Source organism: Lipophrys pholis (assembly GCF_963383615.2).
Source record: "Lipophrys pholis genome assembly, chromosome: 3".
Taxonomy (NCBI): Eukaryota; Metazoa; Chordata; class Actinopteri; order Blenniiformes; family Blenniidae; genus Lipophrys; species Lipophrys pholis.
In genome coordinates this window covers 34,409,108-34,425,977 of record NC_137627.1, presented here as the reverse complement: position 1 = coordinate 34,425,977, position 16,870 = coordinate 34,409,108, and the positions used below count along the sequence as shown (strand labels likewise).

Sequence of the window (16,870 nt, the reverse complement as noted above, 5' to 3'; positions counted from 1 at the left end):
CACACACACACACACACACACACACACACACACACACACACACACACACACACACACACACACACACACACACACACACACACACACACACATTTCCACTCCTCATCAATGAGATATGTTACTGATGTCACTTGTTTTCTACCATCATTCGTTGAACTTTCAAAATCATGTTTTTCTTTTGTTGTTGCTTCTTTGTTCATTCATGTTCCTGCTTCACGTTACTGTCTCGATAGAGCTGCTCAGGCTGGTTTAATCTAATAATAGTTGGAAAGTATTTGGATCAGTGTGAAGGCTGAAAATAATATATGTAACTTCCTGTGGGATCACCACCTGCAGGAATGTTCTTAATCGTTGCAATGTGATCTGGGTGACGGTGCACAGACTGACACCCCCGCGACCTGGAAACATATAAGCGGGAGAAAATGGATGGATGGATAACAAGGGTATTGTATGAGTACTATATTCTAGTACTCCTATTGTTTGTGGGCTGGCTTTAACTTTTGATTTTTGGGCAACTCCCGGCTCCCAACTCCTTAAGCTGTTTCACAAAGTTCAGCACATGTGCTTAATAATGCATTATTAAGTGATGCACTATTACATAAATAAACACACACTGCTCCTTTAATAACACTTTTCCTTTAGTGAGACTTCACAATGAAAACATTTGGACACACCTTTTTTAATCTTTGAGAATTTAGTTTTCACAGACTTTCAATAAATAGTTTATATTTTCTCCATGAAAACATTGATCTTGATCGGATCCGATGTGATCCCAGTGCACAGAAAAGACAAAGTGCTGAGTTGTTTGTTTCGGGATAGAAAACGCAACATTAATCAGCTGCATTTTCTTTTTCATCCTGAGCAAGAACTAGTTAAACCAGGCAAGCAATCTATTTCTATACTATTTAATTTATATACAAAAATGCATCCTCTGCCCTCTGACTGACAAACAGACCCATGGCATTATAAAAGCTGATATCCAGCCTGACAACCTTGATGTGTACAGAGTATGTGTCAGATACCGTCATCATCTCCATCTCATTGCAGTCTCAATGTTAATTGTTCTTCGCCTTCACTGTGGGGATTTATTAACCACAGCTGATTCTTCCTCGCGCCCGGCAGAGTGACGGTTCATCTGTATTCTGCTGCAGCGGCTGATCCCTCACACACCAAACACGCAACATGTGGCTGCGGCTGACAGCTCATCTGTAACCGTTCCAGCAGTCGGCAGAGAGCCTCCCAATAACCGGCTGCTTCATGACCCGCGCCAGTTATTCCGGGTCATATGATTCACTTATTTTTAAAGCAGGCTGGTGCTTGTTTCTCGATCTGGAAGCTCGACGTTTGCACACATGCACCCTAAACACATGAGTCCCATTTCACAGACAAGCATGTATTAATTCTGCCTCTGCTCCCCTCTTCAGCTCCCTCCACCCACCACTCCATCACCCACCGCTGGAGTGATGCGCATTACAGCAAATGAGAGCAAGCAAACAACATTACGCAGGAGTGGGGTCTCCTGTGCATTGAATCTCCACACGTTTGTGACAAACATACAGATGTATAGATTACATGCATTTCCGAGGTTTTGGTAGAGTCTTAAAGGTCACCGCTAAAGTCGGCCTTTTATCTGGAGCACACGCTGAAGGGAATATGTGGAGTAAACGCTCATTCAGGCTCATTCGGTTTTATAATGCGTCCAGAGAAAAACACTGGAGCCAGATAACAGAATAATGAGCACTTTTCCTGAGCTTGAATGAAAAAGCATTTTGATTTTCATTTCATAGAGCAGCAGGTAGCAGAGAAGAATATTGTTGGTGGGGGTGGGGGGGGGGGAACTGTCTTTGTTCTTCTGCATCCTGTTCAGCTATGTTAGACAACACTGAGGCAGAAGCCAAATTACATTCAGCGCAAGTCGCCTTTTGTACTCAAGATGTGCTGTGAGGCTTCAGACTAATGTGCTATTGAACTGAGCAGGGAGATACTTGCCTTTCCAATGACTGAATTATTGATGAAATATGCTTCCCACAGAGAATAACAAGTAGATCCATGAAGTCTGGATCTCGTTCCTCAGGGAAAACTCTCATTTCCCTATTATACAGTATTATCCAGGAACAAAGAGGAAAAAGACGTGTGCTAGTGGGAGAGAGAAAACCACAATCATGAATTATTCCACTTGTTGGAATCCAAGTGGGAAACTGTCTCTCAGACCTTCAAAGCCGATACCAAATACAAAACCAATAAATTGATTCAGTCCCATGAAGAGCAGCGTTGGTGCAGCCCTGTGGATGTCACTGGAGTAGAACTTGGTTCTCATGCTTGCAAGTCGATAAACAGAAAGAAGCTTATTAGGCGGAATTACAGCATTGATTCAAACATTTGGTCCCACCATTTGATGTGTGATCTTCTTCTTCTTCTCTCTCCATTTGTCCTCGTCTTTTCCCTTCTCTTCCTGGTTCCTCAGGAGAGAGCATCCAGAGTCAGCCAGATGTGTTTCTGGTTGGCGAGCAGCCTCAAGGAGCTCCATCGTCACAGCCGCCCACCGAGGGGAAGCCTGAAGGGTGCAGAGCGGACGAGGGGGGCCGCAGAGCCAGCGTGACCAGTGTGGACAGTGAAATGTCGAATTCCTCCATGGGCAGACTGGGAAACACCATCGCTAACAGTATGTGGGCGGAGGAAAAGGCCAAGCCGTCATTTCTCACGTTCATCTCCCGCAGATAAATTTGACTTGATGAGTTTTCACAGCTTTATGTTTTACGTTTCCTGAGGGGGGAAAAGTCCTAAAACAGCCAATTTTTTCAAGTTTATTCAAATGTAATCAGTTTAGAGAAAGGAACACTATCACAGTCAAGTGTTCAAAAACTACTAAATTGCTGTTAAAGGTTGTGGAAACTGTAAGAGGGATAGAGAATCACTTTTCTGCAGCAGTCAACATGTTTTAAGCCTTGAAGGTTGATGCATATAATTCCCATTGTTGTCTGGACTTATGTTTATCACTTACAAATCATATTCTGTGTGAAAGCAGAACTAAAGCAAACTGTTGCAACACAGTCGGAAGCAAAAGAAGTTGGAAATACCAACATTTGGATTTTTAGGGTTTCTACTGTTTGTATCTTGAACTACTGATCATATTTGGGGGGTTTTCTACTGTGGATTATTATAAAAGTTATGTGTTTTTTCCCTCCTAATTAAATAGTTGTATGAAAGCTGTGTAATGTAACTAATCCATCACTTGTGTAGTGGTGCATTGTAAACCTGAAAATTGGAGAAATTGAAATAAAATCCCAGAAACTAGAAGGAAGAAATTTTAAAGTTTTGAAGACACAAAAGAAATTAAATAGCCAACAATATGTCTTAAACTATGTGCATTTTAAAACAAATAAACAACAGTAGACAGATCTAAAAACACCAACTACAGATGAGCCAACATGTATATAGTAATAAGTTTGCTGATTTCTGAGGACTTCACATTAAATCATTCTTTGAAATATATGTTTGATCCTTTTTGTGCTCACCATTGTTTATTCTTTTATTATTTTCAGATGACTATACATAACTCCTAGAAGTAAATCTAAGTAATTGTTTTAATAGTCAATTTTACAGATCCTTTTTAAAAGACATCTGTAAGAGCCTGTGCTCTTCATAGCACTCAATCTGCTTGCTGCATATGACCTTACCCTAACAGTTGTGGATTTAGGAACGAAATGACAAACTTGATCAGGTACAAACTCCACGTCTCAGTTGTAGAAGCAGCATTCATATGAGGTCTGGTAGCATCAGGTAATTCATTATTAAAACCAAAAAGTAACGAGAATGAAGTTGTTAGAACAACTTTGGGACACTTTTGGGTGTTTAATGTTTTATTATTATTATTATTGTAGACTGACCTACACTTTGAGTCGATTGTCAAATAAACTGGAGAAAAATGAGCCGGTGTAAAAGTTTCGACTGTTCATCATGTGTTTCAGTTTCAAGCAGCTGGTGGGGCTCCAAGAGGCTGGACTACGCTCTTTACTGCCCCGATGTGCTGACAGCGTTTCCCACCGTGGCCCTGCCGCACCTTTTCCACGCCTCCTACTGGGAGTCCACTGATGTAGCAGCTTTTGTCCTCCGACAGGTAGGAGAGCCTTTCAGAAACGCTCCGCTTCCTCCACATTGAATAGCACACAAACACAAAACGCTGATTAAATTAGCATCCACGTGTTTTGTATTCAGATGTGTGAATTGCTCCTTGTGTGTGATTAGTGTACCTACTTCACCCGATGCCTGAGCCGAATGTAAATTCACAACACAAGAAAGCAAGTTGTAGGGAACAAAATGTTTTTCAATGTGAGAGCTTCAATAACTGAAAGTAACAGAGAATTGCACTCTTTGAGTGTCTTGTTTACAGGCTTGGGCTTGATTTAAAAAGCACGCACTGCACCAAAAAGCCCAAATAAGTGGGGAAGAAGCAACCACATCATCCACAGAGATGTTTGTGCTGAAGTAGTTCAACCTGCATAGCAACAAAAACAGGAACTTGCATGTTTAGGAAGAATAAATTCACAGTAGGCTGTTGTCCGATTAGTTTTTAATGCTAGTAACCTCTATCTTTCTGATGTCTTATAACTTGTTTAGAAACGTGTGTTGGCTTTTACGCCACGTTCACAAGTGTTGCTTGATGTGAAAACCATGTCTTGCTGCAAATATGCAATAGTGTTTTATGTTGGAACAATCATCTGGAGATGTCTTTGCCTCATTTCATGGTTTGTGCACAAATAAAAGGGATTCAAACTACGTACATAATACTGAATCTATCAAATCCTGGAAAGTGTAGGTGTAGCCAGGATACCTTCATGGTCCGTTGTTGAGTTCATGAATTTCTTTGAGAAATATTGTATGTATTTTACACTCATCCTCAGTGGGTCTAACGTTCCGTTTGCATTACTTTTCATCAGGTTTCACTATGACAACTTTTAAGTTCAGTGAATGAAGCAAATATGTGCTGAAGCACTTCATACTGCAATATACTGAATAACCCAACAAAACAATGACACTTGACAAGGTTGAAAATGAAGACATTGCTCTGAGTAGAAATCCACTGAATATTCTGTTTCTCTTCCCCGGTAATGAGAGAAGAAAACTTTTTGGAAAGACGAGGAACGTTTGTCAATAGAAATGTAATAGATTAAGAAAAAAAAAGATATTTTATACAAAGATAATTTGAGGTGCTTTAAAACCAGATCGGAACAAATGAAATCAAATCCGCTCATTTAAACTAACTGATGCATTACAAAGGAGCAACAAGAAATGAAAGCTCATAACATTTAGATCCGGTATAAGAATATCAAAAGTTTGTCAAGCCTTTTTAAATGTGCACAGGTTGATAAAACTCTTAGGTTGTAGTGATTTTTGCAGATTCTTTCCTAACCAGGGTGCAGCATCACCGGTCCTGAGTGGATTGTCACGACTCTGAACATTGTTTTCTCCTTGGTGAAGGCAGCATGACGATGATGGCTTCTGTCTGCGTCCAGGAAGCTTCAATCATCCAACTCATTTGCAGAAAATCAGATTTTAAAATGCCGCATATGTCCTGACTTTCCAGGCAGCAGTCTGTACTTGAAGCAGCAAAACGTGCCTCTTCTATTTGATATGTTTTCCCCAGTTTTCTCGTGGAACAGCTGGTGCTGCTTCCTGAAGTCCTTTTGCTTCTCAAACACATCGTTCAGTGAAAGACGCAGCTGATTTGGTTCGAGGTTCCTTCTGCACATGAATATGTTTCCAGTAAGAGTCTGGCAGCAGGCCAGGAACTGCTTTACAGCTCGTGTTCGTGCAAAAGGAAAAAGAGAAACGTTGTGAAATGATGCCTGAAGTCCTTCCAGGACGTTGTCCAGGTTGGAGCGTCTTCCCAGTGCTGAGTCGTGATCCGGATTGAAGGCTGTTAACGCATTATGTAGGACGAAGGCCTGTTTGTTACATGGATTCAGCCTTCAAGAGTGATGGCCAGAACAGTCGATTGTGCAATAGCTTATAAAACACAACAAGGTCACAAAACAACAGCCGGCACACTTCATCTTATGAGACGTTGTTCAGCATTCGTCAAACACGCTCCTGAATTCCTCGTGCAAGTTTAATGTGAACCAAACCCGAACAAGGCGGATTCTGTACTTTCGAAATACTTTCTGAATAAATGTTAAAGTTCGACAGTAATCAGCAAAATAATGAAATGTGTGCTGCCAACTCTTTTCATGCGCGGTTGGTATTTGAAAGGAATGGAAAATGTGTTGTCAGCTCAGGTTAAGTCCTCCTGTCATCTCTATATCTTCATCATGAGAAGAAAAGTCAGCACAATCGCTGGCTACTGTGTTCGTCTCGCTCTAAAGCTGGAAATAAATCACGAGGCCTGGCAATATTAGTACCACCATCTCCCCTACAAAGATTCCTCACATCTTGGATCGTAATGATAGTAATAATGATGATGATATCAATGATGAAGAAATGCAAAGACACCAGCAAATAACTGCAGAAAATAAATAATACGGCAAAAAAAATATATAATTTCTAATTGTAAGTCTCAGGAAACACCACCACCATCTACTTAATGTGAAAACACACAGGAGGATTAAGTGAAAGACACAGTCTATTCATCGTCTCGAGACTTTATCCGACTTAAGGTTGCAGGAGGTTGGAGTGAATTATGGTTGCAGGCAGAGGACACGCCTCCAGTCCAACACAGAGAGAAACAAACCAGTCACACACTCATTCACCCAGGCTCACCTCTAACATGTGTTTTTGGCTGATGAACAAGGGGAGCGTGCAAACACCATTTCCATGGATATTCTTGCAGTGTGGCGAAAAAGATGAAAACTCCACTATAGTGGAAATAAAACGTGTTGTGAGGAAGCTAATAAACCCAACAGGTTGAGATTCGCTGGGATATTAAAATGGTTTGCAGCTCTGAACATGTGGACTGCACGACAGAGCCTGGTTGTGGAGCCGTTCTGTGCAGTTTACATGTTTCTCCTGTACATGCATGGGTTTTGTGTTTACGCTTCACAGTCCAGAGAGAGTCGGATGTTGACTGGGGACAGTAAATGTGGGACTGTCTCTCCTGTTTGTCCTGTGATCAGTGCCAGCTTGTCCGGCTGGTAGCCTTCCTCCGCCCAGTCAGCCTGGATCGGTTCCAGCATCCTGCAACGCTGCCTAGACCTGGGAAAAGATGGATTCTGACTTGCAGCTGCTACATATGCAAACTGCCTTTTAGCCCTTCACTGTACTATGAGCAAGTTATTTGATTATTCCACTCAGAGGTTATTACCACTAGTTCAAGGTTGTGTTTGTACAACTGTTGGTTTTCACTATAATATAATCTACTTCCCCCACCTGACTCACTGCAGGTGTTCAGTGAATAAAATAGCTTTGCATAACTTTGTTTTTGAGATTGTAACCAGCATTGTATTGAATTTTTTTTGTTTAGTTTTTTCAAAGCATGCTTCTCGTGCACGTTATACACATAAAGCCTATTTGACAATCTCAATCAAATCGAACATAAAAAATGCTGACATCCTTGACTTAAGCAGCAAAGAGAAAGAACAGGTTTCAAACTGTTCTTAAGTAATAGACTTTGAATTCTGTAGTTAAACATTGGTTTTATGAGGTATTAACTTACATGTACACACACTATATAACAATTGTTTCTTATTCTTATCATTAACAGTGACACCAGTTACAGCTCAACTTGTATCACTGTTCTAAATCCGAAACTGAACCATTTTCTTAATTAAATCAAACTTTGAAAATGGACATTTTAAACATAAACGATTTCATTCAAAGTCTTCATAATTAAAGGACTTAAACTAACTTTGAGTTTATCAGACCCTGGTTATCTTGCAGCTCTCGTCTCGAATGCGATCAATTGAAAGAGTGATGTTGAAGCCTTCAGATAATAAACCTCCCATCTGATTATCGTCGGTTCTTCACAGCGTTGATGTGCTTATATGAGAATACAGTCGCCTGCGTAGCGTTTAATGCCCCGTCTCTTCTGTGTGTGTGTTTATTGGCAGCTCATGCGATGTGACTGCGTGAAGACCCAGGAAGCAGACAACCTGGACTCGGCTCCCTTCTCTCCTTCCAGCCCACGCGAGAAATGGCTCAGGAGGAGGACACATGTCAAACTAAGGGTAATGATTTATTCACTGTACATCGCTCTCATTTTCACTCGACAACCAGAAATTTGAACTTGTGGTTAATTTTTAGCAGCTCGCCATCAAACTTGTGAACTTCATGAATATTTAAACAAAGGACTTTGGCTCAGATATTGTGAAAACGGCAATGCAGCCTGCGAAGTGCCTCTTTATGGCAGAAATGTGTCCGCCCACACATCAAATACCTGGGAGGAGAGCAAACAGCAGATGATTCAGACTGTCCAGTGGAAGGTCAGTTCAGGGGTTTATTTAGCAGTCTGGAAGCTGCAAACAACTAAACAGTAAAACTTCTCTCGTCACATCTCTCCTCTCCCCTTCCCTGAACAAAGTGCCTAGTGGTTAATACTTAATGCTGCTCCAACGCCAGGAAAACATCACTTATCCCTGGCTGCGGCGGTGGCCTTTGCATTTGCTAAGAATAAAAGTACAGTTATTATTAATCGCTCAAGTTGTGGAGCTTGGGTGTTGTGGCATGCATGAATGACTCGTGGTCTGAGAATATTCCCACACGTTCACCTTGAAGCGCTGAAGCAGACTGACGCAGGCAATTTCTTGATGCCTTTGAGCCCTCGAGTAGAACAATCAAGGTCACATTGCAATCCATTTTCTAAAGATAGAAATTTAGTAACTGCTTGCTTTTCACCAGCATAAAAATAGACTTGTATAACTGGAGTACCATGGAAACACTTTCACATTTCATTTGAAGGTTTTTCCTCTTTTTGTCCACTGCCGTCGTGTCCATGCCTCGCACCGAGTATCACGATGTGTTTTTCGTGTTGGCGCTGGAGGAAGTTGAATTTAATACCATTGAGAATGGGGAGACTTAAAGCAGCGCCATTCTGATTCCATCTGGGCACAGCCAGCTCATCCGCTGCCGAGTGGCGCTATTCAGAGCGTCCTGGAGTCTAATTACGACGTCTGGCAGCTTCGGTAAAGAGGCCTTAGCACAGCTGGAGAGGTGCTGCTCGTGCAGACGCTGTTTTTTCCTGCTTCTCTTGCACAGGTGGGCGTCTGACTCGCCAACATCGTGTGCTCTCCGGGATCACAGTAGATGTTGACACTTAGACACATGTTGCTTGTTTGGGTTGTTTCTTTTTTTTCACATGTGAGAGCTCCTGCTGAGGTGTGTCAAGAAATGTGACTGCACACAGGCGCCCTCGAGTCATGAGGCCACAAGCTGCGATCTTTTGAATAATCCATTATTCTGTGTGTTTACAGGCTGTCATCACGTTAGTAAGTAAGACTTCGCACTGACAAGCAATTAGCCGTTGACAAAGCTAATACGGGATAGCAGCTGGAAACGCTGGACTTCCTGGTTAGATGTCACATCCTTTAAATCAATTATCATTAGCTGGTGTGGTGAAAACACCAAAATATAACGACAACATGGCCGACCGCGTTAATACTCTGCAACATTTGTTCAGAAGCCCCATTATCCATCCGTGAGTGTCGTCAGTAAACAACACAGCATTTCTAGGTAAACAAATCTCATCCTCTTAATCCAGGTACAACACATCAGCCATAAACAAATCACATTTATTGTTGTTTGTTTACTCATAAACTCCAATTGTATGTCTGTGACTTAATTGTGTTTTCACCAGGCTGCTTGATTGTATTTTTTGAAGAGCACACATTTTTATCACGGTCATGAATCCAGAGATGGCAAGTACCAATGAACCAATCTCTGGAGAGCATCAATAACATTTAGATGAGTTTGAACGTTTCAAAAGGAAAGCTGCGTGTCGGTCGAGTCGCTGGGATAAAGTAAAGGTTACAGAAATGGCAGAGAAGTTCGTTGGAAAAATTAACATTTCTGTCATGCTGGTGCACAACAGAGCCTGTGAATTATACATTAGTGTGCTCATAATATGCTATTAAAATGCAAGCATCCCGGCCAGGAGAGATCGAGGGATTAGTGTTTCTCAGCCGCCTCTCTCGGCGGTGAGGAACAGAGTCCAACCAAAAGGTTTAGTGGGAAGTTAACGCTCTTCTCAGTCAGATCCCACAGTACCTCAGCTCTTATTTGTCTGGATGCTGAAAACATGAATAATGCAGCACATAAAACACCTCAGAGGTTTTCCCTCTTTCTGCACGTCTCAGAGGTCATGTGAGGACTGATGCAGTAGTGTTAGTGAAGCCAAGAGAAATCAAGCAGCTAATAGAAATATTTGATACTTGGGATTTTCTAACTAATAATACGCAGTGCCGCACAATATTTCAGGCTTTTTGGATATGTACATTCTTTTACGTGCATCCAATACTTAGTCACGTCACATTCTCAGCAAAAAATAATAAGTTATTAACAATATTTAATAAGAGTTTAACCGTCATGGAGTCTGCATGGATCTAAATCATGTGATGCTTTGAGTCACCTTCCTGAAAACTTCAAATGTAAATTCAAAAATGGGTCTTAATGTAACAAACAACTGCAGTTGGAGTGTGTATTGTCGTAAATTGTACTTTGACAAGTTTCATTAATGTATTATGTGTTTGCTAGTGTAATATCCCTGTTGTTTTGAGTGTGTGGGGATGCCCGTATTGGTCAAAGACACACAAGATCATTGTGGCTTTTTAAGGATATACAAGATTAAAAGTTGATCTTAAAAAATGATATACCTGCACAATTACACAGTGTAAAAAAAAACATTTAGTTGTGTTTAAGCAACAAATTCAAGTCAGCTCAAGTGAGTTATTTAATTGAATAAAGAGCGTGTTAATGGAACTTTATCAGTTGTAACCAGGAATAATCAACTTAATGGGAGTTTGCACTCTATCATAATCATTTTGTGTTTAAACAAAGGCTCCTTCATCAGAACAAACTACACCGGAATGTTAGTTTGCAGCTTGTTTTAATATCCGTCACACATTTGTTTCTTTGAAACAGTGTCTCATTGTGTGAACGAACAGAAAAGCAGAGCTGTGTACATAAACTGAATAATTGGTTTCTCTGTTGACAAAAGCTTATGGAACAAATTAACATCCGTATGAAACTATTTGTAGACTTTCTTCAAGCAGAAGGACAGCTGCATCTCAATGATGATCTATCTTCAGTGGGTACGCACACTATTCAGACATCTTTAAAAACCTTCTGTACCCACTGTGTCTACAAAGCACTGGAGCAGTGTGGGAAGGTCATTCGTGCAATAACAAAAACAAACGGAGGTATAGCACGTGGAGCTGTAACTGCGTCAGACTCTCTTAAGAGTAAAACGTGGATTTTATTGGTATTTTTAACCACGTCCTCCAGTTCACCTATGGCTGCTGACAGAAGTGTTTTTGTTGCACAATAAAGGCTTCAGACTGTGATAATGGTGTTGTGAGTGATGGATGTTGTTCGACTTCATGTCTTGACCTGCAGAACGTCACATCCAACCACCGGGTGAACGATGTCATCGCCACGGAGGACGGGCCTCAGACTCTGGTGGGTCGTTTCATGTACGGACCCTTGGACATGGTGACTCTGACTGGAGAGAAGGTGACGGGGGGAAGCAACACTTTTGATATATTGGTGCAGATAGAGTGGATGGCCTGTGAGAGCTGAAGCGCCCTGTCCCTCTCAGGTGGACATCCTGCTGATGACGCAGCCTCAGTCCGGCCGCTGGGTGCACTTTGACACCGAAGTCACCAACAGCAGCGGCAGAGTCATGTACACCATCCCCAAGAGCAAAAAACTCGGACTGGGAGTGTATCCAATTAAGATGGTGGTCAAGTAAGCAGAATTTTGAATTCCGTTGTATATCAGTGCTTCGTGTTGTGTGCGAGCTCCTTGCCGGGGAGGGCGGAACAAAGGAACAACAACCATGTGCAGCAGGTGCAGAGTTTCATTTATCATCAAATCTCTCTCCTTTTTGATCCGTAAGGGGCGATCAAACCAGTGCAGAGGCCTACCTGACCGTGTTGCCACGGGGCATGGAGTGCGTGGTTTTCAGCATCGACGGCTCCTTCGCCGCCAGCGTGTCAATCATGGGCAGTGACCCGAAGGTCCGACCCGGAGCCGTGGACGTTGTCAGGTAACTGGCTACAGTCTCTCACTGCGTTTCTTAGTCTGCTCAAGCTGCAGTTTGTAAAGAAACCAGAGGTGGCGATGAAGGGCTGGTTTGAGGGTAAAACTTAACATGTACCTCATTAAAACACATTTTTTTAATCTAATGTACTGTAGAGATTAAGACCATTAAAATGAAAATACTGAAAAACTAATGTGATGTAATAAGTACTACAGTTGAAGGTTATATATGAAGACAGCAGGAGTTTTAAGGCAGTCTTTACCTCGTGCACGGCAGCAGATGCTTTTTTATTGTGTGTGAATGTTAACAGATGAAAAACATAATGAGGATGAGTATAAAACCCTCCGATTATGTGTGAATCAAAGCACCGTTACATCACATTTGAGGTCATTGCTAAGCTCAGTGCAGATGTGTGGGATTTGTAAGCTTTTCTTCAGTTTTTAAATTATTGGATATGTTTTGTTCTCTTAGTGGTAACAGTGATGGAGTTTATCTCAATAAAAAGGAAGGGAAAAGGATGATCTGTGGGAACAAATACTGGTTTTTGCATGCATCAATAAATTTCTCCAGAGATGAGAACAAGTTCAGATCAATGACCATCCTCAGCTGAGAGTGTTTGTACTCCTGTGTTTTTTTAAAGCCCTGCAGCATGTCCTCTTCCTGATAAGGCCGCCGCTGATCCACTGAGACTCTCTGATGTGTGTTTGATGGTATGCGTTGACACACAGGCATTGGCAGGACCTGGGATATCTGATCATCTACATCACTGGCCGCCCCGATATGCAGAAGCAGCGTGTGGTATCTTGGCTGTCGCAGCACAATTTTCCCCACGGGATGATCTTCTTTTCAGAGGGCCTGGTTCACGATCCTCTGCGGCAAAAGACCATCTTCCTCAGGAACCTCATACAGGAGGTAAAACGCTGACGACGACAATGCTGCTCTGACGATAACGACACCATTTGTCTTGTGTCGCTTGTAAAACATGTTGCATCCTGTTTAGTGAGGCGCTCCCCCCCACTCATGTTCATAGTGGTACAGCAGCAGGTTGTGCTGCTTTGTGTGTGACTGAATATTGTTTTTATTCTTTACAGTGTCACATTAAGATCAACTCCGCTTATGGCTCCATGAAGGACATCTCTGTCTATAACATGCTGGGCCTCAGCCCGTCGCAGATCTACATCGTTGGCAGACCTTCGAAAAAGTACCAGAATCAATGCCAGGTAGTAAGATTTGTGTCTAATAGCTCTTTCTTAGGGGCCTAGGGGGCACTTTATTGTATTTGTGTCTATTTTATGATGTAATGCAAGTTAGTCTCTTGGGTTTTTGCATTCAATTTAATCTTCTTGCTTATGTCTAATTTTCATGCCCTCCCATTGTGTGCGCTGTGCAGTTCCTGAGTGAAGGTTACGCGGCACACCTCTCCACGCTTCAGTTTGGGCACAGGGCCAGACCGAAGAAGACCTCCTCGGTTCGTATGGTCTTGAGAAAAGGCTCTTTTGGCCTTTCTGCGAAACCCGACTTCCTCTGCAAGCGCACCCACCTGCGCAGGACCATGTCGGTGCAGCAGCCGGACCCGCCGTGCACGCCCAACCCCAAACCCGAGCGGGCCCAGAGCCAGCCTGAGTCAGACAAGGACCACGGCGGGGGAGGGGGAGGGGGAGGGGCCGGGGGGCCGGGAGTATGGGGACGGGCCTCCATGCATCGTGGAGACACAACTCCCTGACGTCGAGGAGAAGATCCAAGGATTGTAGGAGGACGGAGAAGGAGAGCCGAGGCATCTTGGTGTTCGGGGCCAAGGTGAACTATCACTGTTTTAATATGTGGTACTGAGGCAGCACTCACACTGCTATGGATCAAAGAAAAGAAAAAAGAAGAGAAATCTGATTTGAACTTGGAGATTGAAACAGATGGCTTATCGGAGGCTTTCATCATGTCTATTGTGCAGCTTATTACTTCAGCTCAGTGCATTCCTGTAATTACTGTCTTGCTCATTTCACCAGTCGATAAAACACGATCCTTTGTAGAAGGTATAGAAAGGAGATGAATTCTGATGCAGCACACTTAAACAAGTGTCCGGTCTATTTTAACGTCTTTGTTTTGCGCCGTATTTAGACTTCAGTCAATATTTCTGTGTCCAAATCATTTTAGAAAACACAGTTTGGATGGTTCATTCACAAATGAAGTGTCATAAAGTCCTGGTAGTGGAGTGAGTTATATCGGCACTAAACACGACTCCAGAGGATGCTTGTACATCACCACAGCTTGTGAGTTCTGCTTAAAGATTTCAACACGTCTTCATACGTACGAATATCTTTGCAGCGTCTGGGAAGTCAAAGGAGGGAGTCACTTACAGATGTTTTCTTTTCAGCGGTGGAGATGTTGTTAGTGATCCGTCATGCGGGGGGGGTTTCACAATCAATGTGCAGGCTGCTTTTATGTCGCACTATTCCATAACGACTTCTCTACCTGTTTGCATGCTTCATCTGGAGCTTCTCAAATGTCCACAAATCATTTCTGAAGGAAAGGTTCAGCCTGTTGGTACCACGCTCTCATGAAGTTTAGAGGCTCGTAAACAAACATATTCAACTTTTTCCTAGGAATTGATATGATTACCTCCATACAGGGTGTCGGGAGCTATTTAGTGGCTTTACTGTGATAAAAACACGACTGGGGATGTGTTAAATCAATCAAACACTCTTGAATTCATGAAATGCTTTAAAAGCCATGCATTAATAGAAAAAAATGTTTTCCAGGCTTTACCTAATCATATATAAACTGTCAATGATCTCACATGAGTTCTAAACAGCAAAGTGAGAAAGACGGAATACGTCTCTGATTGTTGCTTTGATTTTGTTACGAGTTTTGAAAAAAACAAAACAAATCGCTGTTGCTTTAATGAGAGAAACTGTAATAAGATACGAGTAAATCGGTATTGAATGAGGTTGCGTTTCACCTTTCATTGTCTGTAAAGCCTTTGAAAGCCCGAGGCTCTGCAAAGCCTCGACGCAAACAAAGATTGATTTTGCACACAACTGTCGAGTCCCAACAAAGTCAATAAATGTCCAGCGTGATGAAATTATGTTCTGTGGGCAACGTGATACATCACAGAGCGCACTTTTTTTGTTTTAGACAGAGAATCATTATGTTCTATAAATAGATCCGACAATATATATGAAATAATGTTTAAAGAAATGGTGACCAGTGACAGATTTAAAACTGTAAAATGTTCCTGTTGTTTATTTTCTTCTCTCGTGTTGACAGTGTCACCTCTGCCTGCTGTACATGTACTCTGGATCCTCTGCTGGTATCCACCCCCTCCTGCTTGGCCCTCCACACTTCTCCACCTGTTCCTTTCTTCCTGTTTTTCACCCTCTCGGTGGATCCTGTCGCTCCGTAAAGTCCTGCAAGTGTCTGTGTAGGGATACCTCTGTGTTCTATGATCGTAAAAATGAGAAGAATGTGCTGAAGATTGTAAATTCAGACACACATTTCTGTGCACACAGAGGTTCCAGATAGAGGGACAGAAGTGTGTACTTGAAAGCTCCGGGCTGAGAGGGAAGTTGAGCAGATGGCGCAGCACACTTTGCTCTCATCCAGGCTGCTGTGCAGACAGGTGCTACTGATGTAAATACTCCACACACATCATCTCTGTGAGGACACAGAATCACTGTGACACGTAGTTTCAGTCTCTCTGGAGCCTCAAAACGGCCAAACCCTCGGGACGCTCGCCCCGGCCTTCGTTTCCCTCTCGCTGTTGGATATTTCCCCCATGATGCGGTGGGCTCACACGTCGCGCCGCTCCCCCCCCCCCCCCCATCGTCCGTCCTCTGGAGCGGCCAGGCAGAGCATGCCGTTTGACAGCCGAACCAGACCCGGTCCGCGGCCTCTGGAGAGCTGCCGTCACCCCGGAGGTTACATTTGCACTACACACATTCTGATCCTCCATTCTGCTGCGACCCCGAGATTCAAACACACCAAGACTCCCTTTTCACTGTTTTTGTAGCTTTTGCTTTTCCAACAGATTGCGTGACGTTACTGTATGTTGTTTTCCTCGGCTGCCGAAGGAGTAAACAACCTGAGGGAAAAGCTTTTATTTGACCGAAAAAAAGTTTACAGACGGATAAAGACATTGTTGTCGTCTCGTTCCTCCATAGCGGCGGTGTAATTAGCATTTGTGGCAGCGTCGGTTAGTTGCTTGTCACTCTCAGTTTCCAGGATATCGTAGAGTAGATGTGACGCGAGTTGAAAACCCGGATGCCCGTTCATCCATTCATCATGGCTGCACTGGAAACAAACGATCTCTGACGAACGCCGTCTCGTCTCTGAGGTTACATTTCGTCTTGCTGTAGTCATGTTTAAACAAAATCTGTGCAAGTGAAGCATATTTTTTTATGAGGAAATATTGTAAATAGAAATATTTTCAATGTATGTTTCTGACTCTTTGGATGTTTGATTAGTCGGACGATTTATTTTTTGCCTTAAATTGTAACTGATGTTTGTTTATAGATTCCAGAATAATGTGTTGGGCCAAAGTATGAAGAGTTTTACTTTATTACAGGATGCATTCCATCCAGTGGGATGTTTTTGCTTTCAGATGCTGTATATGTGTGTTTGCCTGTGCGTGTGTGACCGAGTGGGTGTTGATATTTGTTGTACAGTCGTACCTAATTAGGATGTGGCGGC

The 16,870-nt window shown here is 42.6% G+C and overlaps 1 protein-coding gene across 1 annotated transcript in view; it reads left to right on the top strand.

Annotated features, from left to right (window-relative positions):
* The window catches only part of pitpnm3 (PITPNM family member 3), a 131,753-nt gene extending 117,711 nt beyond the window's left edge, over positions 1-14,042 (top strand). Inside the window, exons 11-19 of the mRNA XM_080460449.1 lie at positions 2,465-2,662; positions 3,969-4,117; positions 8,043-8,159; positions 11,542-11,658; positions 11,744-11,892; positions 12,044-12,193; positions 12,916-13,099; positions 13,279-13,407; positions 13,578-14,042. Coding sequence (XP_080316575.1) covers positions 2,465-2,662; positions 3,969-4,117; positions 8,043-8,159; positions 11,542-11,658; positions 11,744-11,892; positions 12,044-12,193; positions 12,916-13,099; positions 13,279-13,407; positions 13,578-13,910 — 1,526 coding nt within the window. The 3' untranslated portion in view covers positions 13,911-14,042. The remainder of the gene's footprint in view (positions 1-2,464; positions 2,663-3,968; positions 4,118-8,042; positions 8,160-11,541; positions 11,659-11,743; positions 11,893-12,043; positions 12,194-12,915; positions 13,100-13,278; positions 13,408-13,577) is intronic.
* Positions 14,043-16,870: the final 2,828 nt, after the last annotated feature.